The following is a 16,924-nucleotide window of genomic DNA, read 5'->3' as shown; positions in this document are numbered from 1 at the left end:
ACACACACACACACACACACACGGTACTCACTGTTCACATGCTAGACTCCCACTCCCCCCCACACACCCAGAGTCCACACTGTACTGCATTAATCAACGTTTCCCACAGACCTGCTTAAGCTCTTCCTGCCACCTAAAATGCAAGCTCTCAATTGCTCACATCTGCCTACCAGTAGAGTGTTAGGAGTCCATCAGTGTGCTTAGCACACAGGGACTAGGAAGGGGAAGAAGAGTTTGGAGCGTTCCTTAGGTAGAAATCATTGATTTTCTAGGTTGTTGTTCTTTGTCATCAATGGTTGTCTTTCTGAGTCCACCATTATTCTCCTTAGTAAGCACCAAGTTGGCCCTTAATGCCTGGTGAGAATACTAAGCAAAAAGGAAGTCAGTAGAATACAGAACAAACACGGCTAATGGAGGACTGAAGGGAAGAAAATGAGACAAAAATCATTGTTTTGTAGGAAACAGTTGGCTGCTAAAGTGCTAAGAAAGTTAAAGAAGTGAGAGACCAATAGAAAGTTCATGTTTATGTGGTGAACAAAGATTTAGTTGTGGGGATGAGGAACAGAAAGCAGAATCTAATGGGTACCTGATATAGAAAAGTATCAGACATCAGGGTCCAATGAGTGAATGTGCGCAACACTGGATTTCACTGAATTGATTTGAAAAAAATTGTTGGGGATAAAACAAGAAAGCGTACGGTTAATGAGTATTTGGTTTGATGTGGGCACTAATGGTGGTCAGAGCTGAGGCAGTAAGGACAGCATTAAGTCCTGAGAGAGATGCAAAACTTCCACTTTCTACTTAGGTGAGAAAAGTAGGTAGCTAAGATGGTGGAGAACAGGAACAAGCCATTGAAGGATGTGCACATCTGTGCTTCTTTACTTACTAAGATGCTCTAGCCATGCAAGGCCTAGAAATCAGGCTGGGAGACACAACAATAGGGACCATCAACCAACGGTCCACTAGGGACCAATGGAGGTAAGGGGTCAGCTGAGGTGTCACGTCTGTTTTTACTTTTTATTATTATTGTTGTTGTTGTTGTTGTTATTATTATTGTTGTTGTTGTTGTTGTTATTATTATTATTTTACTAAAAACGTGTGTATACCTCGAAAGAGGAGTTTCTCCAGAGTGGTTGTGCAGACAGCACAGCAGGACGCAGTGGGCTGAAGTAAGGGCTGCTGGGGAAGGAGTGCGGGGCAGGGGTGGCGGAGAAGAAGTGACTGGGGTTTACTAGGAGCTGAGCAGGAAGACTTTAAAAAAGAACGCTTGATTTGAGTCATAAACGGCCAACTCCTGATTCCAATGATGACACAAACAAGGACGCCTTCAATGGACAGCAAGTTTACAGAGCATATTATTGATGAGAGGGGGGAACAATGGGCCACTGTCTAGATTAACAGGGAAGACGAGGACACTGCCTTACCCAAGCACAGGGAGAGAAATTTCAGGAAAACAGCGCATGGGGACGAAGAAGTGAGGACCTTGAAGCCAGCCAGCCACTGGTGTGCTTGGGGGACTGACCCAGGAGGCACAGTCCTGATGGAGAGAGAGGTAATGGAGCCACTCCACAGCATGCAAGGAGATGGGATGGGTTCGACAGGGAGAAGACCTTACTGACTTCCTTAAGTTATCCGGAAAATAGTAGTAACTATTATTGGCCTTCCAACAGCAAAGGAGAAACATAATAACTTCTGAGACAGACATCCTCAGGAAGAAATAATGGAGTTGGCCAAATTAAGGTCTGCTCTAAGTCATCTTGATTTCTTCAAAATAAACATTAAGAATAATGGCCAAAATGTATGTGCTTATAAAGTGTATGTCTCATAGTGTGTGATGATAGAAGCTGAGGTCATTGGAGTAATGTGTTCTCCTTCCTCTGATCTTACATTCTGACATTTCTACAGTGATTCATTTAGCACAGAATATCAGAATTAGTTAATAATTAAGGATAGGTCTTTAAAAAGCATTCTGAACATGCTCCTTTCTCTGGAAAACTTACAACGAGCAGATGAATTACATGCAAGTGTCCTTATAAAACAATACATAGAAGTCACACTTTAACTTTGTATATTTGAATACTTAAGTGGAAGCCCACCATGCACTACGATAAATGGAATACAATGCCCCACCTCATCACTGAGAACACAGTAAAAACCAAGTCTTAAAAACAAAGAATTAGGGACAGGGAGTAAGACTCAATGCCAGAGCAGTTGCCTAGCAACTGGGAGGATCTGGGTTCAGTCTCTAGCACTAGCTCTACATGAATGAATCAACAACAACAACACAATAGAAACAAAAATAAAGCAAGCATTTATATCTTCAAATGTAAATTATTTTTAAAAAAAGTTAAAAACCCTCAAAACTTGCTATTAACCATGGCATCTCTCAGCTGAATCTTTCACTATAACCCTATAATTTTGTTCAGGAAGTAACTCAGACAAATGTTCCATCAGTAGTAAGCCTTGTGGCTAGAACAGTGAATGGATGTGCACATGGCGAGAGAATGTGTTACTAGGACAGGAAAATTGGCAGCTTCTTTTCATCAGTAACTGCCTAAGTGACAGTACCCTTTCTTACAAATCAAGAAAAAAACATTTCTAAAGGAAATATTTGTTCTCCAGTAGCACAGAGTTCACAATACACTATTTCTCTTCTTTCAAGCAAAGACAAGGCTGGCAGATACTTGAATTATAAGACACAACCTTCTTCTTGCTTAATATTTACAATGTCCAAGAATGCTTATTTTTGAAAGCTATTATTTATACAAGCTAAATTACTATGACCAAAAAAAAAATTAAGCTGGCTAATAGAGTGATGCCCCAATATAATGTGTTCAGTCAAAAAATTCATTGATACCAAAATGATAAAAGTCATTAGAATTGAAGGATCCCAACTGATAATCAAATATCTAATTACATCTTCATTCTTCTACCCAAACATAGATACACAAGGACCACATGCACTTCAAGAAATGGCTTCCTGGCCTCAGAGTAATGCTATCTGAATTAAACAGATTTCAGATGAACAGAAAGTATTATCTTCAATGGATTTGACAAAATAATTAACCATTTAAAATAAAAGTTCTGCTCAATTTTCCAAAATATCTTGATCACAAAATAATCAAATTAAATTTCATTTCCCAATAATACTATTTTAAAGCATATGTAATGATGCTGTTTATTGACAGGAGAGGATGATGTGCCCAGCTAATTATGCTATATAATAATACAGAATTTTAGGATAAAATACTTTCCACCTAAGTATTTTTGTGACATTCATGGTCAGGTGACCAAAGGGGAAATTGGCAGTTGTCCCCAATGAGAAAATATGAGAAGGTTCAGACAGAGGTGTTTGTGGCTGTCACTTAAAATCTGAAGAGAGACTAAGCAGGCTTAAGTCAAAGTTTTTTTGACTCTTCAAATCCCTACTGAGAATGTTTCAGGGATTTGAAAAATCTACATTCTTAGTAAAAACATATAACTTAGGAATCTTGAGTTGAATTTCTTTTAATGTGGCAGACTGATTCACTAACGGTAACCTGTAATTCTCCTTCCAAATATTTGTTTTAACAGAGATCTCAGAAACACTATAAATATCTTAGAGTTTAGAAGTGGGTATAAAGGCAAGTAACATGCTTATTTGATAAAAGGGAGTTCAGCCATTCTGTTCTCACTGGGCCCTGAAGAGGAGAGAGACCTCAGAGATGTACGGGGAGAGTCTCAGAAACAAAGGTGGCTCTGGACCAGACAACATGGGTTGGGATGGAGTCTCCAATTAACCTGACTGCTCTACTCAGTTTCCTTCATTCAAAAATTGATGATAAAATAAAAGTGAGTTTATTCATGGCAGTATAAAAAAACAAATTTTAGCAACTATTATTTTGAATCATAAAGCTCTATTTAAAAAGTATTTCAGACACCTAAATCAGCAAGTAAGAACAGTTTAATTGGCTTTGTTTATATAAAGGTAAGAATAACCACATAGACTTTTCAAAAATTTAAAAAAAAAATCAATTCTTATTTCTAGGTGATGGAAAAATTGCAGTTTGTATGTAACTGAATACTGCTGAAGTGAGTGAAATTGATAGCTTCATTTCGAATTTTGATGGTAACAATGCCCTGTGTCTATTTAATCCAGTGGTCCTCATGCTTTAGTGTGCCTGAGCATCACATGGAAGGAAAATTAAATACAAATGGGGGTCTGTGGTTCATGGAGGCTAGGTAGGTTCCCTAAATGCACATCCTAAAAAAAGAAATGTTGAAGTGATGCTGAGCTGCCATGACACACTTTCACACCATTAAATAGATTTAACACACTCAAACTTCAGAATAAGTAAAGTATATCTTCCTAGTAGAGGCATCTACCCAAGGGATTTTACTGCTAACAGAAAGCCATTTCAGTTGGAAATATTGTGCTTGTACACAATGCATGTTCTTTTTCACAAAGTGCAGACGTCAGAAATATTAATATAAATATAAAGCAGTAACAAATTTATCCTACAGTTTCACTCCAAATGTATCTTTTGCCTTGTTAGTATAAAAGTTAAAGGATTGCATATAACAGTGATACAAAGGTGATTTAATTTAATATTAGCTTTACCTACAGACTCAAAACTACAAAAAGCATTTTTCATTTATTAAGTTCTATTCAGGTCAATCATGAAGGCTGCTTCATGCAATCAGGCTGGCAATGGATACAACTGCTTTCTTTCCTAATTTAATTTGAGAGTCTGATAATTTATAATGGGATGATGCTGTTTTGCCCACAAAGACGTTAATCAAACACAGATTTTAGGTAATGACATTATGAACTAGGATAAAACAAGGAGCAAAAGGCTTACCATCCCTAAGGAAGCACACATTTTGAGATAATAGAATTACTTGTTAGACAGTCACACATCATCCACTTTGAGCACAGTATGTTTTCAGGTGAACAGACATCTGAAAAAGCAAGCTTGCAACATTCTCCTGGGAACAGATTTAGAAGACTTCATCTCAACTTGGATTTATCATTTATTTGCATGGAAAATCCCCCCCCCCCAAAAAAAAAACTTGCAACTTACTGATTCTATGACAGGTTTTAGATAAAAGCCACACTATCTTAAACTGTTTTTCAAAGATGAGTTCTCAGCCACCTTTGCCCCCTTATTTCCCAAGAGATAAAAGCAGAAGTCCTAAAACCAGACAGATTCAGTGTCTGCACAGCTTTGAATGTGCAGTGGAAGGTAATCTCTTACTGGGATGTTCTTCCTTCCCCTCTCCCTTTATTTCTCTCTAGAACACTCCAGACTGCATCGCTGAAAACTCAGCAGATTCTCTATCACAGAAGGCATTGGCAACTAACCTACATGACTGAGGAGAAACACCAGATGCCAGCCTGCAAATTCTACTAACTAGTATTACTGGAGACACCCAAATCCTTCAAAATCAACGGAATAACCAGGTAATGTTACATGATCACTTGATAGATTTATACTTACACTCTGAAGTATATGCATATTTTCCAACTTTGTTCTTAAAATAGAAAACATTATATAGCAACTAATAAAATCAGAAGCATATGTTTTGAATAGCATTAAAAGTTAATAAAAACCAAAATACAAGTCTTAGCGATATGGGACATTAAGTTCTTCAATAAAAATATGCTAAACGTGGAGGAATGTTGATGTTTTGACTGTGAAATGAAAATTAAATATAAACAAAAGGAACGGGATTTCCCAATGTTAAGAGAGTTGTTAAATAGTTTACCTGCTGTGCACAATGAGCATTCCTAAGGTAGAATTGCCAGAACAATCTAGCAATGAGTCCATAAAAGGAACTAGTGATTGCAAAAAGGGCTGAACTCAGTGGTTCTCCTTCTTTACCTCTGAGGTGCTGAATAAGGTGCTGAGAGCAGAGGTCATACACCAGGTGATATTCTTAACTGTGCAATTTTCAGTAATTAAAGGATGCCGTTGACATTTGGAGCGAATATCTGCTATCTTTATATATCATGTTAGGTCTTATATGAGAGTTATGTGGTTTTTTTTTAACTGTATTTGAATATGAGGAATTGTATTTTATGAGAAATCATCTCATTTATTTGATGGAAATTTGAAAAGCTTTAAATTCCATCTTAAATCTCAAGTTAGATGCCATACAGAACACATTTAAGTCAACTGCTACTCTTCCTTGAGTTGTCTGTTGTGTGATAACCTAGGAGATCAGAGGAGGATCAATTTCTGCTATTTTATTTTAGCTACCATTAAATACACCATAAACCTGGGAATGATGCTCTGACTGCTTTGAGAAATGTCAAGTAATGGTTACATATACAAATGCTGTTGCTGCTGCCTTCTATTATTGTTACCGTTTTAGGGTTCAAACAATGATATTCAAAAAACATACACACACTTCAAACATAATGAACCACTTGAAAATGAGAACTATATGGGTAAAAATATTCCAGAGTAAACAGTGAGTCTCTGTAAGGCTAATATTAGATTGCATGGCTGACTATGCACAGCCAAAAACACTTCCCAAAACACAGAAATATTTTGGATATTTATTTTCTACAATTTACTACTTATTTTATTGAATAAACTTTCCAACAGTGATTTCATATGAAATTTTTTGATTGGTATTTCATTTATAATTCTAACGCATAATCAATCACTTTTCCATTGAATTTATCAATGATACTAAAGTGAATGAATGAATGAAACCAAGAACATAGGAATAGAAGGAAAGAGAGCTGTAAACAGAAACAAAAGGTAACAAGGCTTGAAAGAAGCTGAGGGGGAATATAAACAAAGCATCACTAGCATGTCTTCCTATATACATAGAGGAGGGCAGACACTAAGATGACAGTGTGAAAAAAAAATCAACAACAAATGCAAGGCTCCCATAACATCATGCAATGCACTTCATAGCATTTTAATTGGCTAGAGATGGAATATTTGTTTAGATGGAAAATCCAGGAATTCAGTTTTCTATTAATTTCTACCAACTGCCACCATAAAGATAAAAACTCCAGTTTTAAGCAACCTTGTGCTTCTGAAAGTTACATATAGAGATAACAACCAAACCAGTGACCTGTGACTAAATATACTCACACCCCCTCTCTACTCTAGGAGCTAGCACAATGGAGATGCCTGGGGTTGACGCCACTGCAGCCAATACCACCTTGATACCTGGGAATGTCACCCTGTGCAGCAGAGACTACAAGATAACTCAGGTTCTCTTCCCCTTGCTCTACACTGTCCTGTTCTTCGCCGGACTCATCACAAACAGCTTGGCAATGAGGATTTTCTTTCAAATCCGCAGTAAATCCAACTTCATTATTTTCCTTAAGAACACAGTCATTTCTGATCTTCTCATGATTCTAACTTTTCCATTCAAAATTCTCAGTGATGCCAAACTGGGAGCCGGGCCTCTGAGAACCTTGGTGTGCCAAGTTACCTCTGTCACGTTTTATTTCACAATGTATATCAGTATATCATTCCTTGGATTGATAACCATTGACCGCTACCTGAAGACCACCAGGCCATTTAAAACTTCCAACCCCAGCAACCTCTTGGGTGCAAAGATTCTTTCTGTTGTCATCTGGGCCTTCATGTTCTTCCTCTCACTGCCGAACATGATTCTCACCAACAGGAGGCCAGAGGACAAGAACATAAAGAAATGTTCCTTCTTAAAGTCAGAGTTTGGACTGGTCTGGCATGAAATAGTCAATTACATCTGTCAAGTCATTTTCTGGATTAATTTCCTAATTGTCATTGTTTGTTACAGTCTTATTACAAAAGAACTCTATAGGTCCTATGTAAGAACAAGAGGTGTAGGCAAAGTTCCCAAGAAAAAGGTGAATATCAAAGTTTTTATCATCATTGCTGTGTTCTTTGTTTGTTTTGTTCCCTTCCATTTTGCACGGATTCCCTACACCCTGAGCCAAACGCGGTCTGTCTTTGACTGCGCTGCTGAGAACACTCTGTTCTATGTGAAGGAGAGCACCTTGTGGCTGACGTCCCTGAACGCCTGCCTTGACCCATTCATATATTTTTTTCTTTGCAAGTCTTTCCGAAATTCCTTGACAAGTATGCTGAGGTGTTCTAATGCTATGTCACCCTCTGGAGAAAACAAAAAGAAAGGACAGGAAAGTGGTGACCCAAGTGAGGAGACCCCAATGTAAAATGTGACTTGAGGGCTGCTTCAGTCTGTAGTGTGCAGACTCCTCTGAGGAAATCACCACGCAAAAATAGTAACACTCATTTAAAAGAAGCTGAGCTAACGACTCTTTAGATAACCAATAAAATAGGGAAATAATCTTTATCTAATATATATATATATATATTAGATATATCGCATATATATATATATATGCCATCTTAAAATACAAGGGAAAATACTATCTGCAGAGGTATAGTAAAATAAACAGCATCCTATTGCTATACTGCAAGCAAACCCACAAAGAATTAATGCCTTACCCAGTTTCTGCAAATTGAGCAATCATGAAGTGTAACATTCACTGGCATTTTAAAATCCATTACCAATCAGTATTATTTTTGTAATAAGTGAAAAATTTATGCCTGACCTGATACATCAAGCACAGTAACTACTGACTTCTCATTTATAGTAACAGGGGGGACAACAACCCCACAGACACTTAAACCAAATGAAATGGCATTGGATGAGGCCTGAATTAGTATAAATGCTCACTAAGATGGTAGAGGTTTAAAGATGTATCTTTCCATAAAGAACAGACATAGTGAATAAACCATTAACTTAAGTGTAAACTTCCATAACATTCTAATATTTAAAAGAAAATATATTACTACTTCCTTAACACTAGAGAAAGCAACTTCACTAAGATTCTGAGGTTACTCAGTACAGTGCCATCGTTGGCACTTATCTTTGTTAATCGGCTTTGGAAATGGCTGCTGCTTGAATGACAAAAACACTGCTTAGAAAGAAAAAATAAGTAGCTATAATTACCAAATTGCACCTTACATCTACTAATAAGAAAGCAATTGAACTATCTGACATTACCTGTTTGTAATCACGTGTATTATATAAAAATTGCATTTATTCTGTATTGTTTTGTTGGAATTTCTTTGTTCAAATGTTTAGAGACAATGGCTCAAACTTCTTCTCCTATATTAAACAGTAAATGTATTTAAGAACTGTGGCCAGTACAGTTTTATGACGTATTATTTTTCAGTCTCTTCAGAAAAAAAAATCACATCCTGATTTTAAGTCCTCATGTAATTAAAAGGGGGTGAGATGTATAGTCAGGTTTCATGTATTTCATAGTTGCTATTTTTATTTTTTATTAGTAATCAAACACAGAACTGGTACATAATCATTGGGTAGATTTGACACTTCGATTTATGCATATAAGCAATAATGTCCAAATTGGGGTCATATCTGACAGCTTTAATATGGACAAAATATTCAATGTATGAAAGTTCAAATCATTTGTCTCAATTATTTTTTAATTAAATTTTTTATTCATTTTACTTACCCACCACAGTCCCCCCTCCGCCTTCCTCCCCCAACTCACCCCCATCCACTCCTCAGAAAGGGTAAGGCCTCCCATGAAGAGTCAATAAGACCTGGCACTTTCAGTTGAGGCAGGACCAAGGCCCTCCCCTCCACATCAATGCTGAACAAGGCATCCCACCACATGAATGGGCTTCAAAAAGCCAGCACATGCACCAGGGTGAGATCCTGGTGCCACTGTCAGGGGTCCCACAAACAGACGGAGCTACAAAACTGTTGCCCACATGCAGTGGTCCTAGTTTGGTCTCATACAGGCCACACAGCTGTCAGTCTAGTGTCCTTAAGCACCTCTGTAGATTTCCCTGTCATGACCTTGACCCCCCCCCCCTTGTTCATATAATCTCTCTTCTCTCTCTTCAACTGGACTCCTGTAGCTTGACCCGGTGTTTGGTTGTGGATCTCTGCATCTGCCTCCATCCGTTAGTTACTGGATGAAGGCTCTATGATGACAGTTAGGGTATTCATCAATCTGATTACAGGGATATCTCAATAGAGAGAGCCACTACTAGGCTAGGGAAAAACCTGACATTAGGGAAATTCCCAGGAATCCACAAGCATTTATCTCAATTATTGATGCTCCTTAGAGGTGATTCTCCAACAAATGATGGTATAGATAATAACATCTAAATATCATGTGAAATAAATGAAAAGGGTAAATTCTAGTATAGGTAAGTTTGTTGAACTTCAATAATGTTTTCCAAACCCAACACAACTTCTCAACTTACACTTTGGTACAAAACTAAGGATATGTAATTCTTAATGTGGCGAGTATTCCCTAGTGGCTGCACTTCCTACTCGGGCACTGCTACAGTGAGAACAAGATGTTGGAGATGGAGGTAGAGACTGAAAAATGTGCATATGAAGGCTGGGGACCCAGGGTCAATCTCCAGCACTGTAATAAAAAGAGGACACAGTCTGTGACACGGACCACAGAACAAACAGCCATTGTCATTTCTGCCACGGTACTCACTCTCCGTCTACAACACCCTTTTTGGGCAACAGAGGAGACTCTCGCTGCCAACTGTCTCCATCAAACTTTATTTTGCATATGAGACAAATAAAGGGCAGCAGTAACCCCCAAACCATCCAAGTGTAGAACAGGAAGTGTGTGAAAGCTCTTCATCAAGGTCTCATGAGTTGAGCGTGAATGTGATGAGGGACTGCTGGGGAAACAGACTACCTGAACAATTCTCCTTTTGTGGCTATCCTAATTCACTGTGTTCTTTTTCTACAAGAGACAGACAAATAATGTTGATAGGGTTATGAGATTTTAACAACAACGAAAAAAACCTGCAAGGTGTTTGTGGAATTACCTATGTTTTATAGTTACATATATACAGCATAAAATTTTGGATTAAGCCCTAAATCACACTTTTGGGTTTCTTTACTGAAAGGCAATAATAGGCACCACATACTCCTCCACTATTGAACATATTCAGGACAGTCTGACAGACAGACATGACTTATGCCTATTATTGCAGCCTCAGTGGGTCAAGTAAAAGATCACTTCAAGATCAAGAACAGCCTGGTTTATATACCCAGTTCCAGGTCAGCCAGGGTTAGAAAGACCCTGTCTCAAAGTAAAATGAACTCCCCAAAACCAACAGTCTAAAATTTCAGTGTTATCAAATGCCTACTCTACACAGAACATGTCACCTTTGCCAGCTGCAAATACTCTGACATAAGTAAAGACCACATCTCCAATTAATTTTTTTAAGTGAAACCAAACTTGGTATCTGTGAATTGTTGAAAAGATGAGCCAATAAAATGTAGTCCTGTCCCATAGCTCAGTGGCTTACCAGGCTTGAGGATGCTAGTGGTTGGAGTTTTTCCTCAGAGATTTCTCACAGAAAGCATATGAAGCAGGCCTTGCCCAAACCACAGGCCCTACCTACAGATCCCAGCTCACCACCTGTTTATGAGCGGTCTACGGTCTAAATATACTTTTTATATTTTAAGAATAAATTTGTGTTTCATGGACTGTATAGGAAATTAGAATTCCAATGTCCACTGCTAGGCTTCCCAACAACACAGCAATACTGTGCAAGCAGTGTATCTAAGACTTCTGTGCCACAACAATAGAGCTGGGCTGTGGGAAGAAAGACCACTCGGCCTGAATCACTTAAAACATTTGCCCTTTAAAAAATATGGAAACAACCTAGATGCCCTTCAACTGAAGAATGGAAAAATAAAATGTGGTACATATACACAATGGAGTACTACTTAGCAGAGAAAAACAATGACATCATGAGGTTTGCAGGCAAATGGATGGAACTAGAAAATATCATCCTGAGTGAGGTAACACAGACTCAGAAAGACAAACATGGTATGTACTCACTCATAAGTGGATACTAGATGTAAAACAAAAGATAACCAGACTGCAACTTACAATTCCAGGGAGGCTACCTAGGAAAGAGGACCCTAAGAAAGACACAGGGATCACTCAGCGACAGAGAAATGGATGAGATTTACATGAGCAAACTGGAGGGGGGCGGTAATGGAAGGCAAGGTCGGGGGAAAGAGAGCTTAGGGGAGCGGGAGGTCCCAGCTGGATCAGGAACAGAGTGGGAGAACAAGGAAAGAGACACCATGATAAATGAAGACCCTATGGGAATAGGAAGAAGCAGTGTGCTAGAGAGGTCCCCAGAAATCCACAAAGATACCTCCACAATAGACTACTGGTAATGGTTGAGATAGTGCCTGAGCTGACCTGCTCTGGTGATCGGATGGTTGAATACCCTAACTATCATGATAGAACTCTCATCCAGTGACTGATGGAAGTGGATGCAGAGATCCATGGCCAAGCCCCAGGTAGAGCTCCAGGAGTCCAATCAGCAAGAGAGAGGAGGGATTATATAAGCAAGAGATATTGAGACCATGATTGGAAAAAGCACAGGGAAAAATAGCCAAACTAGCAGAAACACATGAACTGTGAACCAATAGCTGAGGAGCCCCCATGGAACTGGACCAGGTTCTCTGGATAAGTGGGACAGTTGATGAGCTTGAACTGTTTAGGAGGCCCCCAGGCACTGGGACTGGGACCTGTTCTTGGTGCATGAGCTGACTTTCTGGAATCTAGGGCCTATGCTGAGACACTTTGCTCAGCCTCTGTGCAGGGAGAAGGGGACTGGACCTGCCTCAACTGAATCTACCAGCCTGAGCTGACTCCCCAGGGGAGACCTTGCCTTGGAGGAGGTAGGAATGGGGGGTAGATTGGGGGGAAGGCTGGGAGGAGGGAGGAGGGAGGACAGGGGAATCTGTGGCTGATATGTAAACTTAAATTAATTATAAAATAAAAATATTTAAAAAATATAATCTGCCAACCATTGAATCACCACTTTCACAAAAGAAATAAAACTTCAGAGACAGAAATTTCTCACCACATGTGTGGCTATTCCATAGTTTTTAAGCAATGTCCACAGTGGAATTAGAGTCATCAGTGGGAACTGAAGATGTAGAAATACAACTGTAATCACAATCACTAAGAAGAAATGGATGGATTTAGCAAAATGGGGAGAACATGAGAAGGTAATTTCCAGAAGGAAAGTAAACAGACAATACGTAAATGAAAGGAAATATGTCCTGATAATATAAATTTATACTTACATGGCACAGTGTATTTTACTTATAATTTTTTAATTGACTTAAATATTTTAGTAAGAATTAGAGAATGGGCAGTCCCCACCATCTGGCAAGCAGGTCAGTGACTCATCTGCCAGCTGACTGCTACCACCCACTGGATTCTGTTCCCCCAAGACCCACTCTGCCCCTCAACCCCATCCACCTCAACATCCTCCCCTGGCTATGCCATCCCCACAACTCTAGCAGACTGTATAGGCCCAAATACAGCACGAAACAGTCAGAAGAACAGCAGCACCTTTACTTCTTTCCATATTCTGGCCTCCAACTTTGGAAGAGGAGTTAAGTTTTACAGGAGGCCATGCTGAATCTAGGCAACCAAGGCCCCACAAACATCAGCAGAGATATCATAATGGGCCTGAAGACTAACCAGTTACCCAAACCCTTGGATACCAGGCCAGAAGACAAGAGAGGAAACAGAAAACAAAGGAACAAAACACTCACCCAACGAAGGCAAATGAAAGAATCAACACTCAGACCTATAATCATCCCAAATCCAGATGCCTCAATGCCAGTTAAGAACACATTCAATAACAGAAAGGGCAATCCTAAGATCACTGGTACCACCAGAACCCAGTGATCTTAGGACAGCAAGACCTGAGCATTCCAGTAGAGCTGAAGCACAAGAAAACAACCTTAAAAATAATTTTATGAAGATGATAGAGACCATTAAAGAGGAAATGAAAAACTCCCTTAAAGAAATCAAGGAAAAGACAAACAAAAAAACTTGGAAGAAATAAAAAAAAAAAATCCCTTAAGAATTCCAAGAAAGCCAAGGGGGGGGGGGGAACAATCAAACAGGTGAAGGAAAGGGGTCAAGACCTGAAAATTGAAATAGAAGAAATATGGAAAACACATACCGAGGGAATGCTGGAAACAGAAAATCTGGGTAAGTGAACAGGAACTACAGATGCAAGCATCACCAACAGAATGCAAGAGATGGAAGAGAGAATCTCAGGGTTGAAGATATGATAGAAAAAATGGATTCATTGGTGAAAGAGAATGTTAAATCTAAAAGATTCCTAACATAAAACATCCAGGAAATCTGGAACACCATGAAAGGACCAAACCTAAGAATAATAGGAATAGAAGAAAAATAATCCCAGCTCAAAGGCACAGAAAATATATTCTACAAAATCATAGAAGAGAATTTACCCAACCTAAAGAAGGACATGTCTATAAAGGAACAAAAAGCTTACAGAACATCAAATAGACGAGACCAGAAAAAAGTCCTCTCACCACATAATAATCAAAATACTAAACATACAGAATAAAGAAAAAATATTAAAAGCTGCAAAGGAAAAAGGCCAAGTAACATATAAAGGCAGATCCATCAGAATTACACGCAACTTCTCAATGGAGACTCTAAAAGCCAGAAGCACCTGGACAGATATCTTACAGAAACTAGGAGACAACTGATGCCAGTCCAAACTACTATACCCAGTAAAACTTTCAATCACCATAGATGGAAAAGCAAGATATTTCAAGATGAAGCCACATAACCAAAGTTAAATCAAGACCAGATAAAACAAATAGACCTAAAACCCCTAAGTAATAGAAGCAATCATTACAAGTTTCCCAAACAAACAAACAAAAAATCCCCAAGGCCAGGTAATTTCAGCACATAATTCTACCACATTTTGAACAAGAGTTGATACCAACACTCATCAAAGTATTCCATACAATAAAAACAGAAGAAACATTACCAAAGTCTTTTTATGAGGCTACAGTTACCCTGATACCTAAACTACACAAATACTCAATAAAGAAAGGGAATTGTAGACCTCATGAACATTAATGCAAAAATACTCAATAAAACACTGGCAAACCAAATCCAAGAACACATCAAAAAGATCATCCAACATGATCAAGTGGACTTCATCCCAGAGATGCAGGTATGGTTCAACATACGAAAATCTGTCAATGTAATCCACCACATGATCATCTCATTAGAAGCTGAAAGCCAACACCCCTTCATGATAAAGTTCTTATACAGATAAGGGATACAAGAAACATATTTGAACATAATAAAAGCAATAAACAGCAAGCTGACAACCAACATCAAATTAAATGAAGAGAAACGCAAAGCAATTCCACTAAAATCAGGAACAAGATAAGGTTGTCTACCCTCTCCATGTCTATTCAACATAGTACTGGAAGTTCTAGCTAGAGTAATAAGACAACAAAAGGAGATCAAGGGGATATAAATTGGAAAGGAAGAAGTCAAATTTCCGCTATTTGCAGGTGGTATGATAGTACACCTTCAGTGATGTTGTTACTGGATACAAGATTAACTAAAAAAAAATCAGTAGCCCTCCTATATACAAATAATAAGTGGGCTGAGAAACTCATCAGGGAGACAACACCCTTTACAATAGCTACAAATAATATAAAATATCTTGGGGTAACTCTATCTAAACATGTGAAAAAAGTTTAAGTCTTTGAAGAAAGGAACTGGAGAAGATATAAGAAGATGGAAGGATCTCGCATGTTCAAGGATCAGTAGGCATAACATAGTAAAAATGGCCATATAACCAAAAGCAATCTACAGATTCAATGCAATCCTCATCAAAATCCCAGCACAATTCCTTATAGACCTTGAAAGAACAATATCCAACTTCATATGGAAAAACAAACAGAACAAAACAAAACAGGATAGCTTAAACAATTCTGTATAATAAGGAACTTCCAGAGGTATCACCATCCCTGATTTCAAGCTCTACTACAGAGCTATAATAATAAAAATAGCACAGTATTGCCATAAAAACAGACAGGTGGATCATGGTATTGAAATCAAAAACTGTGACATAAATCCACACACCTATGAACACCTGATTTTTGACAAAGACGCAAAAATTATGCAATGGAAAAAAGAAAGCATCTTCAACAAACAGTGCTGGCATTAACTGGAAGTCAGCATGCAGAAGAATATAAATAGACCTATATCTATCACCCTGCACAAAACTCAAGTTCAAGTGGATCAAAGACCACAACATAAATCCAACTACATTGAACCTGGTAAAACAGAAAGCGGGAAATAGCCTTGAACACATTGGCACAGGACACAACTTCCTGAAACGAACACCAGCAGCACGGACACTGAGATCAGCAATTAATAGATCGGACCTCCTGAAACGGAAGAGCTTCTCTAAGGCAAAGTACACTGTCAACAGGACAAATGGCAGTCTATGGAATGGGAAAAGATATTCACTAACCTCATATCTGACTCCAAAGTATATAAAGATCTCAAGAAACTGAACATCAAAAAAACAAATAATCTAATTTAAAAATGGGGCACAGATCTAAACAGATTTTTCAACAGAAGAATCTCAAATGGCCGAAATATGCTTAGAGAACTGCTCAACATCCTTAGTCATCAGGGAAATGCAAATCAAAATGACTCTGAGATTCCATCTTACATCACTCAGAATGGCTCAGATCAAAAACACTTAAGACAGCTTATGCTGGAGAGGATGTAGAGCAAGGAGAACACTCTTCTGCTGGTAAAAGTCTGAAATTGAACAACCACTTTGGAAATCAGTATGGTAATATCTAAGAAAGTTGGGAATAAATATACCTCAAGACCCAGCTATACCACTCTTGGCATATACCCAAAGGATGCTCAATCCTACCACAAGGTCACCTGCTCAACTATGTTCATATCAGCGTTGTTTGTAATAGCCAGAACCTAGAAACAACCTAGATGCCTGGCAACTGATGGATAAAGAAAATGTACATTTACACAATG

The 16,924-nt window shown here is 38.5% G+C and overlaps 2 protein-coding genes across 12 annotated transcripts in view; one reads left to right on the top strand and one right to left on the bottom strand.

The window, feature by feature from the left end:
• The window catches only part of Med12l (mediator complex subunit 12L), a 346,663-nt gene that overhangs the window by 76,188 nt on the left and 253,551 nt on the right, over positions 1–16,924 (bottom strand). The window lies entirely within an intron of this gene.
• P2ry12 (purinergic receptor P2Y12) lies at positions 5,305–8,300 on the top strand. The gene is made up of 2 exons (XM_015988152.3): positions 5,305–5,443; positions 7,113–8,300. Exon 2 carries the CDS (start codon positions 7,124–7,126, stop codon positions 8,165–8,167), a length of 1,044 nt encoding a protein of 347 aa, XP_015843638.1. The 5' UTR covers positions 5,305–5,443; positions 7,113–7,123; the 3' UTR covers positions 8,168–8,300.

The sequence above is a fragment of the Peromyscus maniculatus genome, chromosome 6 (assembly GCF_049852395.1).
Source record: "Peromyscus maniculatus bairdii isolate BWxNUB_F1_BW_parent chromosome 6, HU_Pman_BW_mat_3.1, whole genome shotgun sequence".
Taxonomy (NCBI): domain Eukaryota; kingdom Metazoa; phylum Chordata; class Mammalia; order Rodentia; family Cricetidae; genus Peromyscus; species Peromyscus maniculatus.
This window is presented reverse-complemented; position numbering and strand designations above follow the sequence as displayed.